Genomic DNA, 22,136 nt, shown 5'->3' on the forward strand with positions numbered 1-22,136 from the left:
GAAATTATACGCGGAGATGAAGAGCTCCTCGATTTTTATAAAAATAAATACAAGCCAATATAAATTTATTATTCTCAGTTTATTGTTTATTAATATATTTTTTTTTTCTATTTCTTCTTTACAAAAGATTCATCACTTACTGACTAGGGCTAAATTGTTAGCATTATATTTATATAGTTTAGTTTTCGTAAAATTAAATAAAAATCTAACAAATAAAAAATATGTATTTAGTTCGTACTTAAAATTTAATAGAAATTAAAACAAACAGAAAACAAAATGGCATTTATTCGATTTCATTGTATTGAACTTTGGGGGGATAACGAAAGAAATTAAAATGAGTCTTTACATTACATAAAACATTAAGGTAAGAAAGAGAAAAAAAGCAAGATGAATTAGCGACTACATTAACCTTAACCGAAAATCTTCTGTTTGATATTGGCAAAGAAGCCAGGTTTTTCAGTCTCAGCTTGGATTTCCATTTGCTGAAAAAAAAGATAAAGAAATGAAGAGAAAAATTATTTTTCATCGGCCCCAAAAACATCAAACCTAATGCCATCTTACCGCTGTGGGTTCGGCCATCATTTGTTTCTCACTTTGAGGCAGGGGAGCGGGACGTGGATGGTGGGGATAGCCTTGGCCATGTTGTTGGGGAACAAATGTGCCAGTTAGATCCTCAACCTCAACATGTTGTTGACCAAAATCATCTAACTCTTCTTGCTGTTGTTGTCCAAAGTCATCGGAAGTGGCAGCATCTGATTGCATGGCTCCTCCATAGGATGAACCATAGTGGCTAGAGTAACTACCACCTGCTGGTCTAGTATATTCATATTCCTTCTTGGTATAACGTGTCGATGATCCACCAACCATAGCTCCACCATAACTGCCAGGATAGGTCGCGGTGGTAGATTCTACCAACATGGCTGGTGGAGGAGGATATAAGGGATCTTTGCCTGCTACTCCAGGCTCATCGGGATCCACATTTTCATCGTAAACATTTGGTGGTTGATCCCCACGATCCTTGCTTATTAAAGGCTTATAGCCTGCAGGTTTGGTGGGTATTTCTCCTTCAATGTGACCTCCTGAACCTCCATATTGGAAAGGCAAACGGGCCTGAGCCAATAGATAGAGGGTACGACGCCATTGTTTCAATTGTTCTCCTGACAATTGCGATTTACGTTGCAATGTCAAAACTCTACTAGCTTCAATTCTCATCCAACGGTTTTGTTCTTCAGCACTGGCCATTTTCTTGTGCATAACATAGGTTATATAACGTAATTCCTTTTCACGGAAATCTTGCAATTGATTCAAATTCATTTGATAGTGATGGGCCAAATTTTGGAGACGTTCAAATTCCTTAAGTTGCCAATCCTTAAGGGTTTGAGCGGTAATGCCATAACGACTGGCCAATTCGGCGAATAGATGTTCTTGTCTTTGCCAATTCTTAAGATTGTCCAGAGTATAGCTCTTGTCTTTGATCAACGAATACAGGCGATCTCTTTCACTCTTCTCCCAAGATTCAACCTTCAAGAGTTGAGTGCGGTCCAACAAACCCTCACGGTTCATAATACTAATCTGGACATTTTGGAAAGGTACCAATTCCTCTAGAGTGCATCCATATAAACGCACCAATTGCTGTTGGAAGGCATCATCCGACGAAATGAATTCTAAGAACTCTTCTTCGGTTATGGAAATCTCACTGGCAATTGCCCTTAAGCGTCTACGTTCCTCATCTTGCCAGTTTTTCATGTAGGTTCCATGACCGCTACCACCTCCTGCGGTGATCAAGCCCAAGTCAATCAAGCGGTGCAATTCTTTGCGTATCCAAATCTCTACTTCTTCTATGGTAACATGATATTGATCACAAATGTGGTTCATGGTATTCTTATCACGCAACAATTCCATTTCCCATTGTTCATAACTCTGATGAGGTTTCTGAAGAATCAAATGGTAAATGCGATTCTTCTGTTCTCTCTGCCAATCGGTTAGGTTTTCCGAGACAATTTTTCTTTGATTCAGCAATTTTTGCAATTCCAATCTATACCAGTTGATTATTTCCTCAACGGTGGTGTGATATTGTTGGGCCATACGTTCCAAACGGACACGATCGTTTATCAATTGTCGTTCGAGCTCTTCAAAGGACCATTGTTGTTGTTTGCGCATGCGATCATTCAAGAGTTGTTGCAAATAATTGTATTCGACAGTCTCCCATTCCTCCACGGTAACCTTGCCATGGATATATCCCTGTTTGTTTAGATCTTGAGCCACGAATCTTAACCAGTTTTCAATTTCCTCCACGGTGATATGGTACTGACGGGCATATTGCTCAAAACTGGGTCTTTGATCACGCAAATAGACTTCGAATTCTTGCCAACTCATGGGATTATGTTGGGCCAGAGCCAAAAGATGGGCTTTGGTCTGTTCTTGCCATACCTCCTTGGTATTGTATTGATCCCAGATTTCCACGGGATAGGTGTTATTCCAGGTCTTATGATAAATGTAAGTATAATTACCAGGCCCCGCAACCTTACCTAAAATTTGCAGGCGAGCTCCTTCCTGCTCAACCCAGCTCTCGATTTGCTCCACTGTAACATGATAGTCTTGGGCAATACGTTCCAAACGTTCTTTATCCCGACGAATGAAGGCTTCCAATTCTTCGGCAGTGGCAATATTATTTTGTTGTTTCAACCAATCTTGTAAGCGCTCACGTTCAATCTTTTGCCAATAGCTTAACTGTTCGACCTGTACAAGGCCTGAATCCTTCAAACGCTTTAATTCATCACGCATCCATTTTTCGATTTGTTCTACACTTAGGTTATAGTCCATGGCTAGTTTTTCAATACGGGCACGATCTTTGGCCAATTGTCTTTCAAATTCTTCAATAGACAACTCGCGTTGTTGTTGCAGACATAGAGCTATCAATTTCTTTTGTTCATCTTCTTGCCATTTGGTTAGACTTTCAACTTGGATCTCTCCGGTTGTCTTCAAGTTCAATAGTTGTTCACGTAACCATTGCTCCACTTCTTCAACACTCACTGAATATTGTTGAGACAATTGGCGAATATGATCATTTTGTTTCTTGAGTTCCACTTCGAATTGAACATAGTTGAGACGATTATTTTCCTTGATCAATTGCTTCAGACGCTCCAATTCGGTTAATTGCCAAGCGGATAACTTGGAAATTTGATCAGCTGAGTCTTTGCGCAATCTCTGCAATTCACGAATCATCCATTCTTCGATCTCTCTTACACTGACCTGATAGTAATCGGACAATTGTTTCAAATGTTCACGATCATTACGCAATTTATTCTCATATTCCTCTGTGCTCAATGAGTTCTTGTATTGGATAATCAAATTTTTGATATAATCACGTTCGGCCAATTGCCATCCCTTGAGTTGTTCCAATTCAAATTTACCCTTTTCCTGAAGATCTGAGATGACCTTCTTGATGTAGGCTTCAACTTCGTTCACATTCACATTGTATTGTTTAGCCAAGTTCATAAGGAAGAGACGATCTTTTTGGATTTTAGTCTCAAACTCTTCCACTGTAATGCTGGATTGTTGTTGCAACAAATTCATAATGCGCTGATATTGATCCTTTTGCCATTGGGTCATTTTCTCAATGTTCAATTTTCCCTGCTGTTGCAAACGGTTCACTTCACTTTGAATCCATTTTTCGATTTCTTCTACGGACACATGGTATTGGAAGGCAGTATTTTGCATATGTTCACGATCTTGCTTCAACACAGCTTCCAACTCTTCCACTGACCAATCTTTGTTCTGTTGCAGCAAACGTTCCAAGCGTTCCTTCTCAGCAATTTGCCAGGCAGTGAAATTATCAATTTGCAATCGACCCTCATCACGAAGACGAGCCAATTCCTTCTTCATCCAGGACTCAATTTCAACCACTTGGATTTGATAGTCTTTGGCCAATTTTTCCAAAAGTTCACGATCTTGTCTAAGTCTTTGCTCCAATTGTTCAGTCGAGTGATATTGCTCTTGGGTAATACGTTCCAGATAACGTCTCTCTACCTCTTGCCAATTCGTTAACTTCTCATTGGGCTTAAGCAGACCCATGCTGATGAAACGTTGTTCCTCATTCTTGACCCATTGTTCGATCTCTTCAATTTGGATATTGTGTTGCATGGCCAAGGCTTCCAAACGCTTGCGATCTTGCATAAGCCAGGTATGGAATTGTTCAACAGTGAAATCGCGTTCCTTTACCATATTGGTAAGATTGCCTCTCCATTCCATTTGCCAGGACTTGAGTTTCTCGATTTCCAATAAACCTTCATCTTGCAAGCGTTTGATTTCTTTCTTAATCCATTCCTCAATCTCTTCTACACGTACTTGATGTTGGTTGGCAGTGGCATACAAATGGGTTTGATCTTTTTTGATACGTTCCTCCAATTCCTTGATGGAATAGTTGTTTTGTTGAATCAGTTGCATGATACGATCACGTTCAATGGTTTGCCAATTGTTCAATTGTTCCTGGATTTGTATCAGTCCCATACTTTGTAAACGTTCACCCTCCTTCTTGATCCATTGCTCAATTTCGGAAATCTGGACATTATAGGTGCGAGCCAAATCGGCCAATTTACGTCGATCATTCAATAGTTTCTGCTCAAACTCCTCAATGGTGAGACGATTGTTTTCCACCAACTTGAATATTTGATCACGTTCGGCCTTTTGCCATTCCTGGAGATCTTCCACCTTAATCAGACCTTGGGATTGCAAACGCATCAATTCGGATTTAAGCCATTCCTGAACTTCTTGAACCTGCAAACGAAATGAAAGATGCCATGTGAAAAGACATAAAGAAGGTATTACTAAATGGGAGCTTTGAGGAAGGTTTTGGGTATAATGGACTGATTTAAACGACCCCCTATTGTTGAACTCACCTCCAAATTGTATTTAGCAGCCAGTTGATTTAAATGACTTTGATCCGTTTTAATCTTCAACTCCAATTCTTGTACCGTAGCTCCACTTTCTCGGACAATCATCATTAGACGCTCTCTTTCCTTACGTTGCCATTCTTCCAGTTCCTTCTTGATTTCGGTAAGGAATCCCTCATTCTTCAATTCACCCATTTCCTTTTTTAACCAAGCCTCAATTTCATTGACCTGAACATGATAGGTACGGGCCAAATTCTCCAAACGTTGACGGTCATTGATGATTTGCGTTTGGAATTCCTCAATGGTAAGATCATTACGTACAATAAGTTTCTTGAGATTTTCTCTTTCACGCAATTGCCACTCCTTGATGCCTTGCTCAATCTGAATCTGGCTTTCCTTTTGCAAACGTTCCAATTCTTGCTTTTGCCATTTTTCCAATTCCTCAATGCTTACATGGTATTTGTTGGCTAAATTTTGAAGGTACACACGATCTTTGGCCATTTGACCATCGATATCGCCCACAGAACCCTGATGCATTTTCACCAGATTTTCCAAACGGCTACGTTCGGATTTTTGCCAATCAGTAATGCGAGTCACTTCATCACGAGTTTCGGTAATAATGCCACCCAATCGGGCCAACTCTTCCTTAAGCCATTTCTCCATTTCTTGGACATTTCCCTTATATATCTTGGAAATATCCTTCAACTTCTCTTGGTCCATTTTGATGGAGTTATGCAATTGATCAATGGTGGCATTGTGTTGGCGAATCAATTCTTCCAAACGAGCCTGTTCGGTATTGCGAATCAAATTATCACTAGGGATATTAATCATGGAATGATTTTGATCGTTGAAGTAAACGTACAGGCGGTCCAATTCCTCAATTTGCCAATTCTTCAACTCCTCCACACTAATGCGATATTGGCGGGCTAATTGGGCCAATTTTTCCATATTTTCTCTCTGCCAACGTTCTAATTCCTCACGGGTAACACTGTTTTGATGTATCAACCAATCGAGACGGCCACGTTCCATACGTTTCCAGGCTGTGGCATCATTGGTTTGACCACTATATTGGGCCAAGAGGTTTTGATAACGCTTCAACTCTGTGCGATGGAATTCATAGATCTCCTCAATGGTGGTGTGATAACGTTGAGCCAAAGCCAAAAGACGATCTTCTTGTTGGCGTTGCCAGATTTCCAAACTTTGTGGTGTGGTATTGCCAGAGGTCAAGAACCAAAAGAAGCGTTCACGTTCCTCACGTTTCCAATCTTCATCACGAGGCACCGACCACTCACCGAAAGGACGTTCTGTATCATATACCAATTTTCCATCTACCCATTTTTTGTGGCTCTCGGAACCGGAGATATGAGTCCCTGAACCATCTTTAAAGATTGTCTTATTGACACGTTGAACAGTTACTGTAGAACCCGGTCTATAGGATCCTGGTTGATATGTTCCAACATTGAAATTTTCCACATCAGAACCGAAGCTCGTTTCAACAGGAATATGAACGGGACCACGGCTAGTAGAGGCATGGGAATTGTCAGCCCAATTGTATTCAACATTAACAGCAGGACGATAGCCTACAACTGTGGGTTCCATATTTCTATTGGCCCAATCGTAAACAGTCTGCTTACGTGTCACAGTAGTAGTGCTTCCACCAGGAACATAACTTGAACCAGTTGGTACATAGCTGGAACCAGTATTATATCCAGTATTCGTGTAACCCATATTGGTGGTAGCATAGCCACCAATTGGAGTTGCATTTGAGGTAATGATGGTACGATTTCTCTTGACCACAGTTACATAGGGATTTTCAAAAGTTCCGGTACCAGTAGTCTTATGGGCCTCAGTCACATTCTTATGGACAACATATGTTTTGCCATCAATCACCTTAACCTCAGTGGGGAAGTTATAAGTTTTGACATCATCAAAATTACTTAGATCACCAACCACGGGGAAACCACCTCCCAAATCCAAGGTTTGTTGTTGTCCGTTATCTACAACATAGTAACGGTAAAGAATTTCTGAGGATTTCCAATCAAAGAAATTGGGTTGTGAGACCAATTGGTAGTTAAGGGCTCCGCTACGCATATCATTAACCAATTCTTCACTTTGCAAACGGCAAATGGCATCCAATTCTCCTGAAGTTTTACCAGTTAAACTGATAATACGTTCTAGGGAAAGAAACATAAACGGAAAAGAGTTTAAAAACAAATCTTACTCAGTAATTTTCTCCAACTTACCCGACCAAGGTGTATAGGTGGTACTGTAGCCATGACCGGTACCTGTAGACATACTACTATATTCCTGCCTTAAACGACCGGCAAACTCCCTAATTTCCGTGAGATATTGTTGAGCCCAGGAATTTAGATTGCAACATCCCGAATAAGAAGTAGATGTTGCTGCAGATGATGCAGAGGAAGCTTGACTAGATGTATAGGCGGCACTGCCGCCACCATATGATCCGGATGAACCATATGAACCGCTGCCATACGAGCTTGAGCCATATGTACCCGATCCATAACCACTAGAACCGTATTGAGCATATGATCCAGAACCATAAGAACCAGCTCCACCATACGAACCAGTTCTACCATAAGTGTAAGCGGTACTCCATTGTACCAAAGCCACTAGCACCAGCAAAAGGCTAAGGCCTCTCATTTTTCGAATGAGTGGTTGTGTATCTAAAGATAGCTCTAATGCGAAGAGTTGTTACTCTGGATATCTGAAAGTAAAAATTAAATTGAAAATTAAAATAAATATGATAAAAATAAATTTAAATGTATAGCAATCTAATATTGGGAAGAGAATATTTTCGCCTCGAAGGACCAATTTCCTTTGAAAATGGAAAAACATACTAAGAGACTATTACATCATAAAACTAAAAAGACTAATGAATCGGAATAATCGGAAGCGGATTCTGCGAGCAATTCGATTACTTCATTCGAAATGAGTTATTTTCTAAGGACCACGGTGTTGCGTTGATTGTCATGTCCACTTTGCATACAAATGACCATGGGACATGGCGACGTGTGCAGATGGCATGTTGGCATTACGATCATCTGAGATTATGTGTATCGTCCATAGCAGTCTGTCTTAGCGTTAGCAGAGCCTTAGGTGATGGGTTGGCAAGATTGGCCATCTTTGTAAAGGTGTTATTCGATGGGAGAAGCATGTTACTTAGCGGAGGTCACCTCGCTAATTGTCTACTAAAAACGGCTTCTGACAAGCAGCGACCGGTGGCTTGGTACAGCGCATTGTTTAGTCATTACCAGAGCCCTATGTAACGAAAGGACCCGTTAGCAGAGTCTTAGGTGATGTGAGGACTGAAGCAAGTTTGACAATCTTTGCAAAATGGTTATTCAATGGGAGGAGCATGTAACTTAATAAAGGGTATCTTGCTAATTGTCTGCTAAAAACGGCTTCCGTGAAGCTGCGACCAATAGCTTGACACTGCGCACTGTTTAGACATTCTCTGGAATGCTGCTACCAATGACTTCTGTAAAGCAGGGACCGGTAGCTTAGAGCTGCGCATTGCTTAGCCATGCTCTAGATCGCTGATGTTATTACTATCATCTGAGAAATTATTGTGCTATGAATATCATCCGTAGCAGTTTGTCTTAAGGCGTCAGCAGAGCCAGGAAGGACGCACGCAAGGTTGGCCAAAAGGGTTATTCGTAGTAGAGTCAAAACAGCTCGCTATCTGGCTGCTGTCCATGGCTTCCAAGAAGCAGCGACCGATAGCGTGCCCTGCGTATTGTTTACCTATGATCTGGATCAGGAAAAGAAGCGGAGTGTCCCGCAGCGGATTATTTTCTATGGGGCTTCATCGCGAATAAAATATAATTCAATTAAAATACATGACACGATTTAAGTATCAGACTCCGTCGACAAAAATGGCAGATAATGAATATTTGGATTTCTGTTTCCGGACTGTTGCTGACGATTTTAGCAGACGTGAGCTATTACCATTCTCTCTCTATACGTCAGACTATACGATGTCCTCCCAAAATAGGAAATGTTTCTTTTACCCATGAAGTCTTTTTGTGTATTCGAATGTGCCTTCCACCCATGCATTGCCATGAAGGCGTTGTTGTATTAAAAATCCATTAGGGAACAATTAGTCCAACCATTGAAATTTAGCCATTTAAATGTTGTTGGTAACAAAGTCTTCCCCCACTAAAAGGATAGGTTCATCCAACTGATGTGTTGGATGAATTCCACGCTATCAATTTACAAACATTTTCACTCGTATTCCACGACAATTCCCAACTTACAATTCCAAAACTTTCTGATGTTAAATCCCATGATACCCCATATCCCCATCAATATCTATCGGCCATCTAATAACACTTACGATGAATAGACTCGAACACCTCTGTAGTGTGGTTTCTTAGTGTGACTAGACTAATTCACTGAAAATGTTCACAATTCACTTCTATCCCTCCTGTATCTTTTGTAAAATGCAATGCAGTCCGACATGGCATGGATAGGATGCTGTCATCATCGTTACACTCAACGTGAATGTGTCATTCGATGATTTGACACTGGTGGTGGTGATGGTGGGTTGGCTGAATTTGTTGTTTTAATTCATTTGAATTTTATAGTTTCATTCTGTGATTCTATTTTTTCTTCTTTTGGATGTTATTTTTGTTTTGAGACATCAACAAAAAAAACGATCTCATGGAAAGTGTCAGTCATCAGAACACAGTTTATGCCCCCCAAAAGTCAATAAAAATAAAAATTTGTTTTGTGATTTTCTATAGCGGGCGTTAGGAGCTAGCTTTCAGCTTGCCTTCTAATGTAATGCATCAATCTTTTAGATGAATTTCTTTCATATGGAAAGATGATTCGCTTTATTGAATTGGAGAAAAATTGTGTCATCGTACATCAATCAATAGCATTGCTATGATCTTATATGCAAATCTATAATGTTATGTTTATGTCAGGTAGAGTCCGACGTTTGCAAAATCCAGACAGAATATTTTCGAAACAAAATGAATAACTCGTGAAGAGCAATTACTATATTTTGCGGATGTAAAATACAATACACAAAAGACGGGACGAACTGCAAATGCCAACAAATGTAACCTAAGACAGTTTATGTACACCAGTACACTTAAAAATAATTAGGGGATAAATCTAGGTTCAATTACATTAACATTAGGATACAAGTCTAATTTATTGAATTTTCATTCTCAAAGTTATTTATTTATAAATAAATGTCAGTTAAAAAATCCAAATTATAACAAATACTTAGTTAAAAAAAAACTTGAAACCAAAGATGAAAATTTCTCAAAATAAGTTTTAACATATGTTTGAAGATTGTTTCTTATCTTTAATCTGAAGACTAATTAATTATTATTTCTTTAAAACGAAAATATTTTTCATTAATTTAAGGAAAATTTCGGAAACTTGCATCGCTCCGATAAAGTCGTATACCTACTTTAGAGTAAAGAAACATATTTTTAAAGAAATCGTCCTTAAATTAACATAAAACATAAAAATGCTTCAAATATAGTCTAAGCTGTTTAAAAACAATCACAGAAAACAAGTGAAATCTCACATTTTAAAAGTAAATAATAAATATATACTGCTGCGATTATTAATGACACTGTACCACTTTTAATTTCATGTTATTCGATAAATTAGTCACAACAACTTGCTATTGTGAATCTAAAAAGCGTCACTTTATCAAAATGCAATCTGGCGACACGAACCAACTTGCATTGATGAGATTTTCTGGATAGAACACCAGTGCAACGATGTTTTAGATAGTCCATACAAATGTTGCATCCAGTGCTAAAAGAAAACAGCCCTAAAGGGTGATACGGTCAAAATTTGGTCAATATAAACTTGACGTATTTCTTTCAATTTTGCATTTAAAAAACCTGAACACCCCTCATTTTGAAGGTGTGTGTGTGTAGAATGTTGCTCCTATTTTGATTTTGGAATTCACTCTTCAGTTGTCAAAATGCCGTCCAAGCAAGAAGAGCAGCGTATCAAAATTTTGCTCGCGCATCGCGAAAATCCGAGCTACTCGCACGCAAAGCTGGCAAAATCGCTAAAAGTTGCCAAATCAACCGTTACATATGTAATTAAAGTGTTTGGGGAACGTTTTATCGACAGTCAGGAAGTCTGGATCGGGGGGAAATCGAAAACCGGAAGCCGCTGAGACGACAAAGAGAGTTGCCGGTAGTTTCAAGCGAAACCCTAACCTCTCGCTCCGAGATTCCGCAAATAAGCTGGGTGTATCGTCTACAACCGTACATCGAGCCAAAAAAACGAGCCGGACTATCGACTTACAAGAAGGTAGTGACTCCAAATCGCGATGATAAACAAAATACGACGGCGAAAGCGCGATCCCGGAGGCTGTACACGACGATGCTGACGAAGTTTGACTGCGTGGTAATGGACGACGAAACCTACGTCAAAGCCGACTACAAGCAGCTTCCGGGACAGGAGTTTTATACGGCAAAAGGAAGGGGAAAGGTAGCAGATATTTTCAAGCACATAAAACTGTCAAAGTACGTAAAGAAATATCTGGTTTGGCGAGCCATCTGTACATGTGGCTTGAAAAAAGCATTTTCATAGCTTCCGGGACTGTCAACCAAGAAATTTACGTGAAAGAATGTTTGAATAAACGTCTGCTGCCTTTCCTGAAGAAACACGGTTGTTCCGCACTGTTTTGGCCGGATTTGGCATCTTGCCATTACGGTAAAAAGGCCATGGAGTGGTTCCCAAGGACAAGAACCCTCCCAATACGCCAGAGCTCCGCCCAATTGAGAAATACTGGGCTATTGTCAAGTGGAACCTAAAGAAGACAAAAAAACTGCTAAGGACGAGCAGCAGTTCAAGGCCAACTGGCTTTCTGCGGCGAAGAAGGTGGACAAGGTGGATGTCCAAATTCGGATTGCAGGTGTCAAGCGTGAGGCCCGTCAATTCAGATTTGGAAAAGCGAATGCCTAAATGAATATTTTTCCTGAATTTTATACTAATTGAACTTGAAAAAGAAATTTAATTTGATTTTTTAAATAAACGATTTCACCGATTTACACGCGTTTTCCCTTGACCAAATTTTGACCGTATCACCCTTTAGTTCTGGCTATATAACGCCTATGCCAGAATAGGGACCGATACACACCATATTCGTCACATTTACGAAAATGCCTTTAGATTTCCAATTTCACCCGAATCGGAAAAAAATTTAATGTCTGGATGCGCAAGAAGCCATACGGGGAGATCGGTCTATATGGGAACTATACCAAAGCCTGGACCGATTTTAAGCAAGTTTGGCCTATCTTTTAAGTATTTAAATGCCTGGAGATTTCCAATTTCTGTCAAATCGAATAAATAGATCAGATCATATGGGCTATACCAAAATATGGACTGATGCACACCGACACTCAAAAAAAGTTTACTTCGATCCACAAATTTTGACCTTCGTTTAAGGATTTTGGTGGTATTGATTCCGAGCCAAAGATGCGGGTTCTTTAAAATAAGGAATTTTTTTTGCGACCTATCTGGCTTTAAATCTAGGATCTATAAAATTAATATTAGGATACAGATCTCATTTATCGAATTTTCATTCTATTTTTCCGGTATATTAATAAAGCTATTCACGTACAAACAAATGCCAGTTTTAAAATCCAAATTATGACGGATACTTCGAAATAAAAAATATTTTCTTAATCCCAGAAAAACTTTAAACCAAAGATGCTAAATCCTCAAAATAAGTATTAGCCTATATTTGAAGCGTTTCTATCTTAAATCTAAAGATTCAATATGTCAGTTAATTTAAGGACGATTTCTTTAAATCAAAAATATGTTTCTTTACTTTAAGGAAAATTTGCCTTAGTTTAAAGACATGTAATTTTAACGAAGGGACGCACGTTTTCATAATATGTGTCCTAAATTTAATGAAAAAAGATGTTGAAGCAAATATTATAAACTTTCTTTTAATTAAAATTTCATTATTTTAAAGAAATTTGTCCTTAAGAGTGTGTAAATTGCGCATCCTAAAATTGAGGTTGCGTAATCTCTAATATAACGTACATATTTTTGTCAGTGTATTTGTGGACCTAGAATACCTCTGTGTTTATAATTTCAGACTCGGAATCAATACCAAAATCATTAAGGTCAAGATCTTTGGATCTAGTAAACTTATTTTTGCGAGTGTAATTTTATGGCCTAAAATCAACAGAATAGAAAATTTAGATGATTAGTGCTAAGATGAAAAGTACAGCAACAGCTATTTTCCAAACTCTCAGTAAAGAGTTTGCTACAGAAACGTAGCTAATTTTACATTTAAATTTCTGTGAAATAATTTTAATTTATCGCTTAACTTCCCAGCTAAATGCTTGGATAATTCTGTTTTCAATTTTCATTATTTTTAATTAAATATAGCACCTTCGATTCATGCATAACGACAAATTTTTAGTGTCTAATGTTTCGCTCCACCGGATATCACCCCAATTATTTTTCAAGATGTCTCATCTGATCTCATGACATTTTTGTCTTTTCCAGATTCTATCACGGCCATATTTTTATTGTATGATTTCTTCAAAATTCACAAACACCTTTTGAACTCAATAATGCGATTTTTTTCTGTGAATATGCTGATAATGTTTCTTTTTTTCTATAAAAAAAAAATTCTATATAAAATTCAAATCAATTTCATTAATGTATTTGTCTTTAATATTCTTTGAATTGTATTTCTAAATAGAAAAAAAATCGAAATTAATAATTAAAAGCTTATCAATATACATACAAAAAAGTGAGCGTTATTAAACTGAATCCTCAGAAAAACGCAAATATACTACACATGGCGACATATTCGTAGAGAATAGATTAGAAGAAGTAATCAAAACACATGTATAGAATTGTTGGCCTTAAACTACTAAATTGTGACATAGTAATAGAATGAGAGCGTTCACACGTCATGACTTGTTGGCAATTTTAAATCTATTCATCAAATTATAATATATAGCAGGCGATCTAGAGTAGCACAGAGCAGGAGCCTCTGTGCTGAAAACGAAAGGTTCCGAGTCCGTCACTTGGTATGGCCGATCATAAATTTTTATTTTTTGAAAAACAAAACTATCATTTTGTAAATATTTCTTAGCCACCTACATCACTTCCTGAGGACATTTTCACATAGTTGGACATTTGCTCCCGAAGATAGATATAGATATTTATCTATTCGATAGGAAATATTTAAAGGGACTCCACACACCAGTACAAATCTCATTAGTATCGCTATACTGAATTTTTGCTAAATTGAGTCACAATAGAAAGTTATTGTGAATTATTAGAAAATGTTATTGTGAAGTATCAGTACAGCAAACAATAGCAATAGGATGAAAAAATACTACATACTACTATAGTACATGTGATGGTTTGTTTGAAATACAAAATGTAAAAATATAATTAAACATTTTTTTTCAAAATACTATTTTTTTTATAATTACATACTATGTATTGACTCATTAAATGAAGAAAAATCCAACTATAATTAGAATCGATAAATATATAAGAAAGTGCTAAATCATATGAATTCTTATAAAATTACAAGACAATTATATCATCAAAAGGTGAAATAATTATAAATAAATAATTTAGTTTTGTGATCAAAATCAATTAATTTTGTAATTGAATCATTTAAAAAACTATTTGAATATGCCGAAGAAAACAATTAAAATTTATTTAAATATATTTCTTATTTCTAATTTAATTGATACTATCATTTTTGTGATTAAAGCATTTTCATTTAAACAATTAATTACAATAATTAAATTAGTGATTGAACCAGAAAAACAAAGTCTGGGTTGAGTTGTCATGATATAAATGAGTTAGACAAGTTAAAGAAAAATTATGGAACACCCGTATTTTCTAGAAAAAAAAATTGTGTTCCAGACGAACCCAATTTAGATAAAAGTTACTATATTTAAAATATTATGAAATATTTTGTGAGAAATTCGAATTTGGTAAAATTGCGTATTTTTTTGTAAAACTTTTTCTTCTCATTTTTATTTCATGTCGTAAGAATAACCAAAAATAGTTAAAGTCAAAAAAAAATCCTCATAATAGGGATTTTCAATCAGATTGAATGAAGTTTTCTACTCCATGAAGCCTAAGAAGCATAAGCGTAGGAAGGCCTCTGGGGAGGGGGCTTAGACCCCCCCAGAAAAAATTTAGCCTCCCCCCCAGAATTTGAAAACCTATTTACGATTTTACATTTTTATAAAAATTAAACAAGTATATACAACCGCACAAAGTTCCGCTAAAGACTTTCATGCACAATCGAATTACTTGGGTTGTGGTAGAAGTTGCCGATGGCAATGTTTGAAGTCTTATATTTATGAAATAGAGCTGTGATTGAACTTATGGTTTAGTTGAATAACTAACAGCCTGTTTCTGTATGTCGAACGAGTTCAATCGATCGACTGAAATGCATAGAAACAGCTGTTTTTTGGTTATAAATTCAGGTGTTTGTTTCCATTTTAGTCGATCCACAGAGCTCATTCGACATACAGAAATAGGCTGTAAAGCTCCTTTATTATATAGTTTAGTCTGGTTTAGTCATCCTACTCAAAAAATGGTAATTGGTATTATTACTATTCTTTCATAAATTTATATCTTAGTAATGCTGCAAAAAAGCATCGCCAAAAAAGAAGTGAAAATGTTCTTTTTGGGTCCGGAAGTGGTGAAAAAATGGCGGAGAAGCGATGAATGTAATAGGAACTCGTCATAGAACGAATGTCCACCGTTTCAACAGCCGTTGCAATAAATTTGCATCACAGAGTTTTGAATGTGAATTAAAAAATTGTGTGATATTTTCCCAAATAAATAATTTTTATTTATTCGTTTTTTATTTGATTTTTGGTCGAATTTTTGTTAGAATTCTATAAATATTTATAAAGACCTCGAGCATCAAGAAACATTAATTTATAATAATTTTTATATTTTTTTTATGATTTTTAATGCACTCTAACGCTTGTTTCAATATTTTCAAAAATTTTCTATAATGGATTTACCATTTTTGTGGCAAAATTTGAATAATTTTTACCATTTTATTTATTCTTACTCTTTTTTTAAACTATTTGAAAAAAGAAAACAAAAATTACGCATTAAAATATGAAAAAAACTGAAGTAAAAAACTTCCTGTGTAGTTAATATAATTAACTTCTTTGTGAGGACATTTGTGCCTTTAAAACAAATCCCAATTTTTTTGCTGGGAAAAGTGTGGAACTACTTTTAGTTGCTTTATTATATATTATTTTGATGTCAATAAAACAATAATTGAACCTATAAGTTCAGTCTATAAATTTTTAGTTAGGGGGGCTATAGCCCCCCCCCCTAGGAAAATTGTCTAGCTACGCTAATGCTAAGAAGTCAAATCTGAGGATCAGTTTATATGAGGTTAACATATAAATACACCTCTACTGTCATCACGCACCAGATTTCAAACGGATCTGATAAAATTTTCTCCTATAGGAGATCGATTTATATGGGGCCTGTATATAATATGGACCGATGTAGACCAGTTTTTTCCAAGATATTTAGAGGGCCACTACCGACATGTTTCAACCAAATCGAATGAAAAGTATGGCTTAAGGAGGGAACCACCGTGGTGCAATGGTTAGCATGCCCGCCTTGCATACACAAGGTCGTGTGTTCGATTCCTGCTACGACCGAACACCAAAATGTTTTTCAGCGGTGGATTATCCCACCTCAGTAATGCTGGTGACATTTCTGAGGATTTCAAAGCTTCTCTAAGTGGTTTCACTGGAATGTGGAACGCCGTTCGGACTCGGCTATAAAAAGGAGATCCCTTGTCATTGAGCTCAACATGGAAATGGGCAGAAGTTCACCACTAAGTGAGCCTGATACATTGGGCTGCCACATAACCTAACCTAACCTATGGCGTAAGGAGACCTTCGATATTGCCCATTTACAATGCCATCTGACCTACATTAGTAAAAACTACTTCTTGTGCCAAATTTGAAACCGGTAACTTGTTCCGTTCGGTTGTTAGCGTGATTTTAGACGAACGTGTGATCATCGTTAGATTGACTCAGAATAGCAAGACAACCAGGATATATATTTTATATCGATACATTAAACACGGAAATACAAAGTTATAATACTCCTCATCCTATAGTGGAGATTATAAAAAAAATATTTCCCCATGATAACACAACGGCTCACCTCCCACAATACGGCGGACCCCAAACTCTAAATTTGAACATGAAGAATATTTTTATACCCTCAACCATAGGATGGTGGGTATATTAACTTTGTCATTCCGTTTGTAACACATCGAAATATTGCTCTAAGACCCCATAAAGTATATATATTCTGGGTTGTGGTGAAATTCTGAGTCGATCTGAGCATGTCCGTCCATCCGTCTGTTGATATCACGCTAACTTCCGAACGAAACAAGCTATCGACTTAAAACTTGGCACAAGTTGTTGTTATTGATGTAGGTCAGATGGTATTGCAAATGGGCCACATCGGTTCACTCTTACGTATAGTCCCCATATAAACGGACCCCCAGATTTGGCTTACGGAGCCTCAAAGAGAAGCATATTTCATCCGATCCCGCTGAAATTTGGTACATGGTGTTAATCTACGGTCTCTCCCAACCATGCAAAAATTGGTCCAAATCGGTTCATAATTATATAAAGCCCCCATATAAACCGATCCCCAGATTTGGCTTGCGGAGCCTCTAAGAGAAGCAAATTTCATCCGATCCGACTGAAATTTGATACATGGTGTAAGTATATGGTCTATAACAACCATGCACAACTTGGTCAATATCGGTCCATAATTATATATAGACCCCATATAAACCGATCCCCAGATTTGAACTCCGGAGCTTCTTGGAAGAGCAAATTACATAAGATTCGAGCTAACGGCCGTATATACTTTTTTTTATGTTCCAAAAAAAATGATTAAGTTCCTATGGTCGTATTAAGCGAAAAATGCAAATTGTGGACAACTGGAAATCTAAACAACGTATGTGTCGAAATAAAAATTCCGTCCCGCGGAAAAATCGTCTTCACAAGTCCAAGACACCCAGAGAAGGAGTATGATCACCTCCTAGAGCAAAATTTTATTTTTGGACGGCGAGCATGTAACATGTTTGCCGCAAAATGTCAGGGATCATGTATATGATTTCGACAACCATTTTAGGCTTGGCGATAAAACAATATATTTGAGACAAAAATGTCCCAGTTCACCCATCCAAAAATAGCATTTTGATCATATTCCTTCTCTGCGTGGAGTTATGAGTTGAATTCATTATTATTAAAAATACAAAACTTAAAGCTAAAATGAAATAATTAATACAACCCGAGAAAAAGTGTTTATTTTCACCAAACATCAAATGCCAAGAAAAAAAACTTTCCCTTTAATCTAAAGCATTTTTCTTTAAGAGCAAATAAATGCGAAGTTTTGACTTGTAATGCTAGAATTCTCGCTAAAGTTTTTTATTTGCTTTAATTTTTTTTCACATGAAAAGAAAACTTCATTTGTCTAAAATTTCGTTCCTTAGGAAAGAATTTTTTTTTTTTTGGGTGAAAAAGTTAAACATTTTTATAATTATAGTAAATTTTTCTGAAACCTCAAATTTCAAATCCACTTTTAGTAAATTTCGAGCCTAATGTTAATGGGCTACTGAATGCATTGGATACATGAAACACATTGGAAGAAATTGTTGCAATCAATTATAGTTTATATTGTTAAAAAAATAAACTAAAAAAATAAACGAAAAAACAAAATTTCGTTTGGTAAAAATTAATTTTCGTTTGGTTCTAACAAACACTACCTCCAAAAAGGTTTTCTCTCTAATTTAATTTAATATAAAGAATTTTTAATTCCTCTAACACATACTGTCACAGATGCAAAGGCAAGAGTTCTTTTCTTTCTCCCAACACCTTCTTCAGAAAATCCTTTCGATGTGTCCATAGTATATTTTTAATATTTATTTTGAAATCCAATTTGAATAATTTGACTTTTTTTTAAACATCTTCCAATATTCCAAAGTACTTTTTTCTATAAATTTGTTTTTGATCTGTCGTTTTCTAATTTCAATATTATTAATTTTTTTTTTTTTGAAAATCCTTTCAATATTCCAAAGTTTTTTTTTTTTTTTTTGTATTTTATTCTAATCTCTCAATCGAATTTCCATAATTTGACGTAAACCATTTACTATTTAATATTTGTAATCACCAATCAATGAATATATTTGTCTTCGTTATAAATTCACTATCAGAAAAAATATAAATTGATAACACATGAAAAAGTTGATAATTTGTAATAGTTTACTTTAAATTTTTTCCATTAATAATTTTTCTATTTACACTCACTTCGTATTTCAATAAATCCTAATGAACAATGTTTTTTGAACTTCTCTTTTTAGACCCGCAAAATATTCTTTACAATCCTAGAACAGTTTCACACAATTAGAAACTGCAGGATATTTTTTTTAAATCGTATACACTTCACTTTATTCAATAGAACACCCCCAAAGTGGCGTCTTTTTATTTTTTCCTTAACCGTATCGCTACCGAAATTCTATGCGTACACGACGAGAGCAAAAGCTCAACTGACTAACGCATAGATGAGATCAATCCTAATATAAATGAAAAATGTTTAACGGCAAAAACGATAGACAAATGGGGCCGAAGGCAAATGCACACACATCAACATCAGACGAGAGATATCATAATGAGATGCTATGAGAGATCTTGATATTGATCAATGATGATTGCACATGTAGCCAACCAGCCAATTGCTATTGTTTTGCTCTTCTTAACAATGTACGAGTATATGTATATGTGTGTTGGTGAGCCATAACCGCTAAGTATTAAACGTTTACTCCGAAAGCTTCTTACGATTAAGAAAAAAAAAAACAACAACCGGCAACCAATCAGTTTTAATACCAAAACTTGGAGAATTCAAATTCTTGAAAATATAGAATTTTTGGGAAATATCAAAATTCCCGCTTGAAGCCGGAGCTTATTATGTTCTCAGAAGAGGGTTAATAGGTGTTCAAAATTCTTAATCATTATGATTAAATAATTATCAGAAAAAAACATATACGTAAACAAGAATATGACTAAATATGCAAAACATAAAGTTATGGTATATTCCGTATATCTACCAAAGATTATTTTGAATCATTCTTGGAGTTTTTTGCCATTATGGGAATATTAAATAATACTGAATTATTTCGAAATTGAGGGGTTTTGCTATTTTTCGATATTCTCCAACCAAAATGATGCTAAAATATGATAGCTACATGATATTTGTTATTTTTATGTTTGCCTGATAAAAATGCAGGCTATTTACGCCCAAATGAATGATTCTACACTGAAAAAATATTTACTGATATTAAAGATTACGCATACTAAATTTTAGGATGCACAATTTACGAAATGTTAAAAACAATTTTCTTTAAAATAATAATTCAAATATTGGATAATATTTATATTGAGGATTTAGCATCCTTGGTTAAAAGTTTTTTTTTTTGGAATTAAGAAAACATTTTTTACTTTGAAGTCTCCATTATAATTTGGGGTTTTAAACCGACATTTGTTTGTACATGAATAGCTTTATTAATATCCCGCAAAAACAAGAATGAAAATTCGGTAAATGAGATCTGTATCTCAATCTTAAATTTATTGATCCGAGATTTAAAGTAGTATAGGTTGCTAACAAATGTCTTTATTCTAAAGAAGCATGCGGTTTCTCGCTCGGAATCAATACCAAAATTCTTAAAAAAGGTCAAAATCTTTGAATTAAAGTAAACTTGTTTTTGAATGTAACTACAAACCCTTAATTATACCCTAAACCACATAGTGGTTAGGGTATAATAAGTTTTATCTGCCAAAAAATGTGCCTACCAGAAATATTGATTTTAAACCCCATAAAATATATATGGATCGACTCAGAATCACCTCCTGAGTCGATCTTGCGCTTGGTGTCCCTCCATCCGTCTGTCCATATATTTGTTGTTCGCATGATTCCGGTCGCAATTATTAACCGATTTTGATGAAATTTGGTGTCGGGTGTTTTTTGGGCACAAGGACGAACGCTATTGAATTAAGAAATCTTATCAAATTTAGATATAGCTCGCATATATAACAGGTTGGCTGATAAGTCCCCGGTCTATCAAAGAAAAACACATTTTTTGTCAAAATTCGTTTTTATTATTCAACATAGTTCCCTTCAAGAGCGATACAACGATTTTTTGATACCATTTTGGTAGTACTCCTTCGGTTTTGCCTCAAAATAGGCCTCAGTTTCGGCGATCACCTCTTCATTGCTGCCAAATTTTTCCCTGCGAGCGTCCTTTTGAGGTCTGAGAACAAGAAAAAGTCGCTGGGGGCCAGATCTGGAGAATACGGTGGGTGGGGAAGTAATACGAAGCCCATTTCATGAATTTTTGCCATCGTTCTCAATGACTTGTGGCACGGTGCGTTGTCTTGGTGGAACAACACTGTTTTATACCCACCACCATGGGGGGTATATTAACTTTGTCATTCCGTTTGTAACACATCGAAATATTGCTCTAAGACCCCATAAAGTATATATATTCTGGGTCGTGGTGAAATTCTGAGTCGATCTGAGCATGTCCGTCCGTCTGTTGAAATCACGCTAACTTCCGAACGAAACAAGCTATCGACTTGAAATTTGGCACAAGTAGTTGTTATTGATGTAGGTCGGATGGTATTGCAAATGGGCCATATCGGTCCACTTTTACGTATAGCCCCCATATAAATGGACCCCAAAATTTGGCTTGTGAGGCCTCTAAGAGAAGCAAATTTCATCCGATCCGGCTGAAATTTGGTACATTGTGTTAGTATAAACCGATCCCCCGATTTGGCTTGCGAGGCCCCTAAGAAAAGCAAATTTCATCCGATCCGGCTGAAATTTGGTACATGGTAAAAGTATATGATCTCTAACAACCATGCAAAAAAACCGATCCCCCGATTTGGCTTGCGAGGCCCCAAAAAAAAACAAATTTCATCCGATCCGGCTGAAATTTGGTACATGGTATCAGTATATGGTCTCTAACAACCATGCAAAAATTGGTCCACATCGGTCCATAATTATATATAGCCCCCATATAAACCGATCCCCCGATTTGGCTTGCGAGGCCTCTATGAGAAGCAAATTTCATCCGATCCGGCTGAAATTTGGTACATGCTGTAAGTATGTGGTCTCTAACAACCA

General features: G+C 36.4%; 1 protein-coding gene across 1 annotated transcript; it reads right to left on the bottom strand.

Moving 5' to 3' along the window:
* Window positions 1–60: 60 nt before the first annotated feature.
* On the bottom strand, window positions 61–19,497 carry Tig (Tiggrin). Its single transcript, XM_075294003.1, has 5 exons — window positions 19,265–19,497; window positions 7,136–7,617; window positions 4,899–7,066; window positions 562–4,776; window positions 61–482 (listed from the first exon to the last, which is right to left on the bottom strand). Exons 2-5 carry the CDS (start codon window positions 7,551–7,553, stop codon window positions 411–413), a joined length of 6,873 nt encoding a protein of 2,290 aa, XP_075150118.1. The 5' UTR covers window positions 7,554–7,617; window positions 19,265–19,497; the 3' UTR covers window positions 61–410.
* Window positions 19,498–22,136: the final 2,639 nt, after the last annotated feature.

The sequence above is a fragment of the Haematobia irritans genome, chromosome 2, assembly GCF_050003625.1.
Source record: "Haematobia irritans isolate KBUSLIRL chromosome 2, ASM5000362v1, whole genome shotgun sequence".
In the NCBI taxonomy this organism is placed as follows: Eukaryota; Metazoa; Arthropoda; class Insecta; order Diptera; family Muscidae; genus Haematobia; species Haematobia irritans.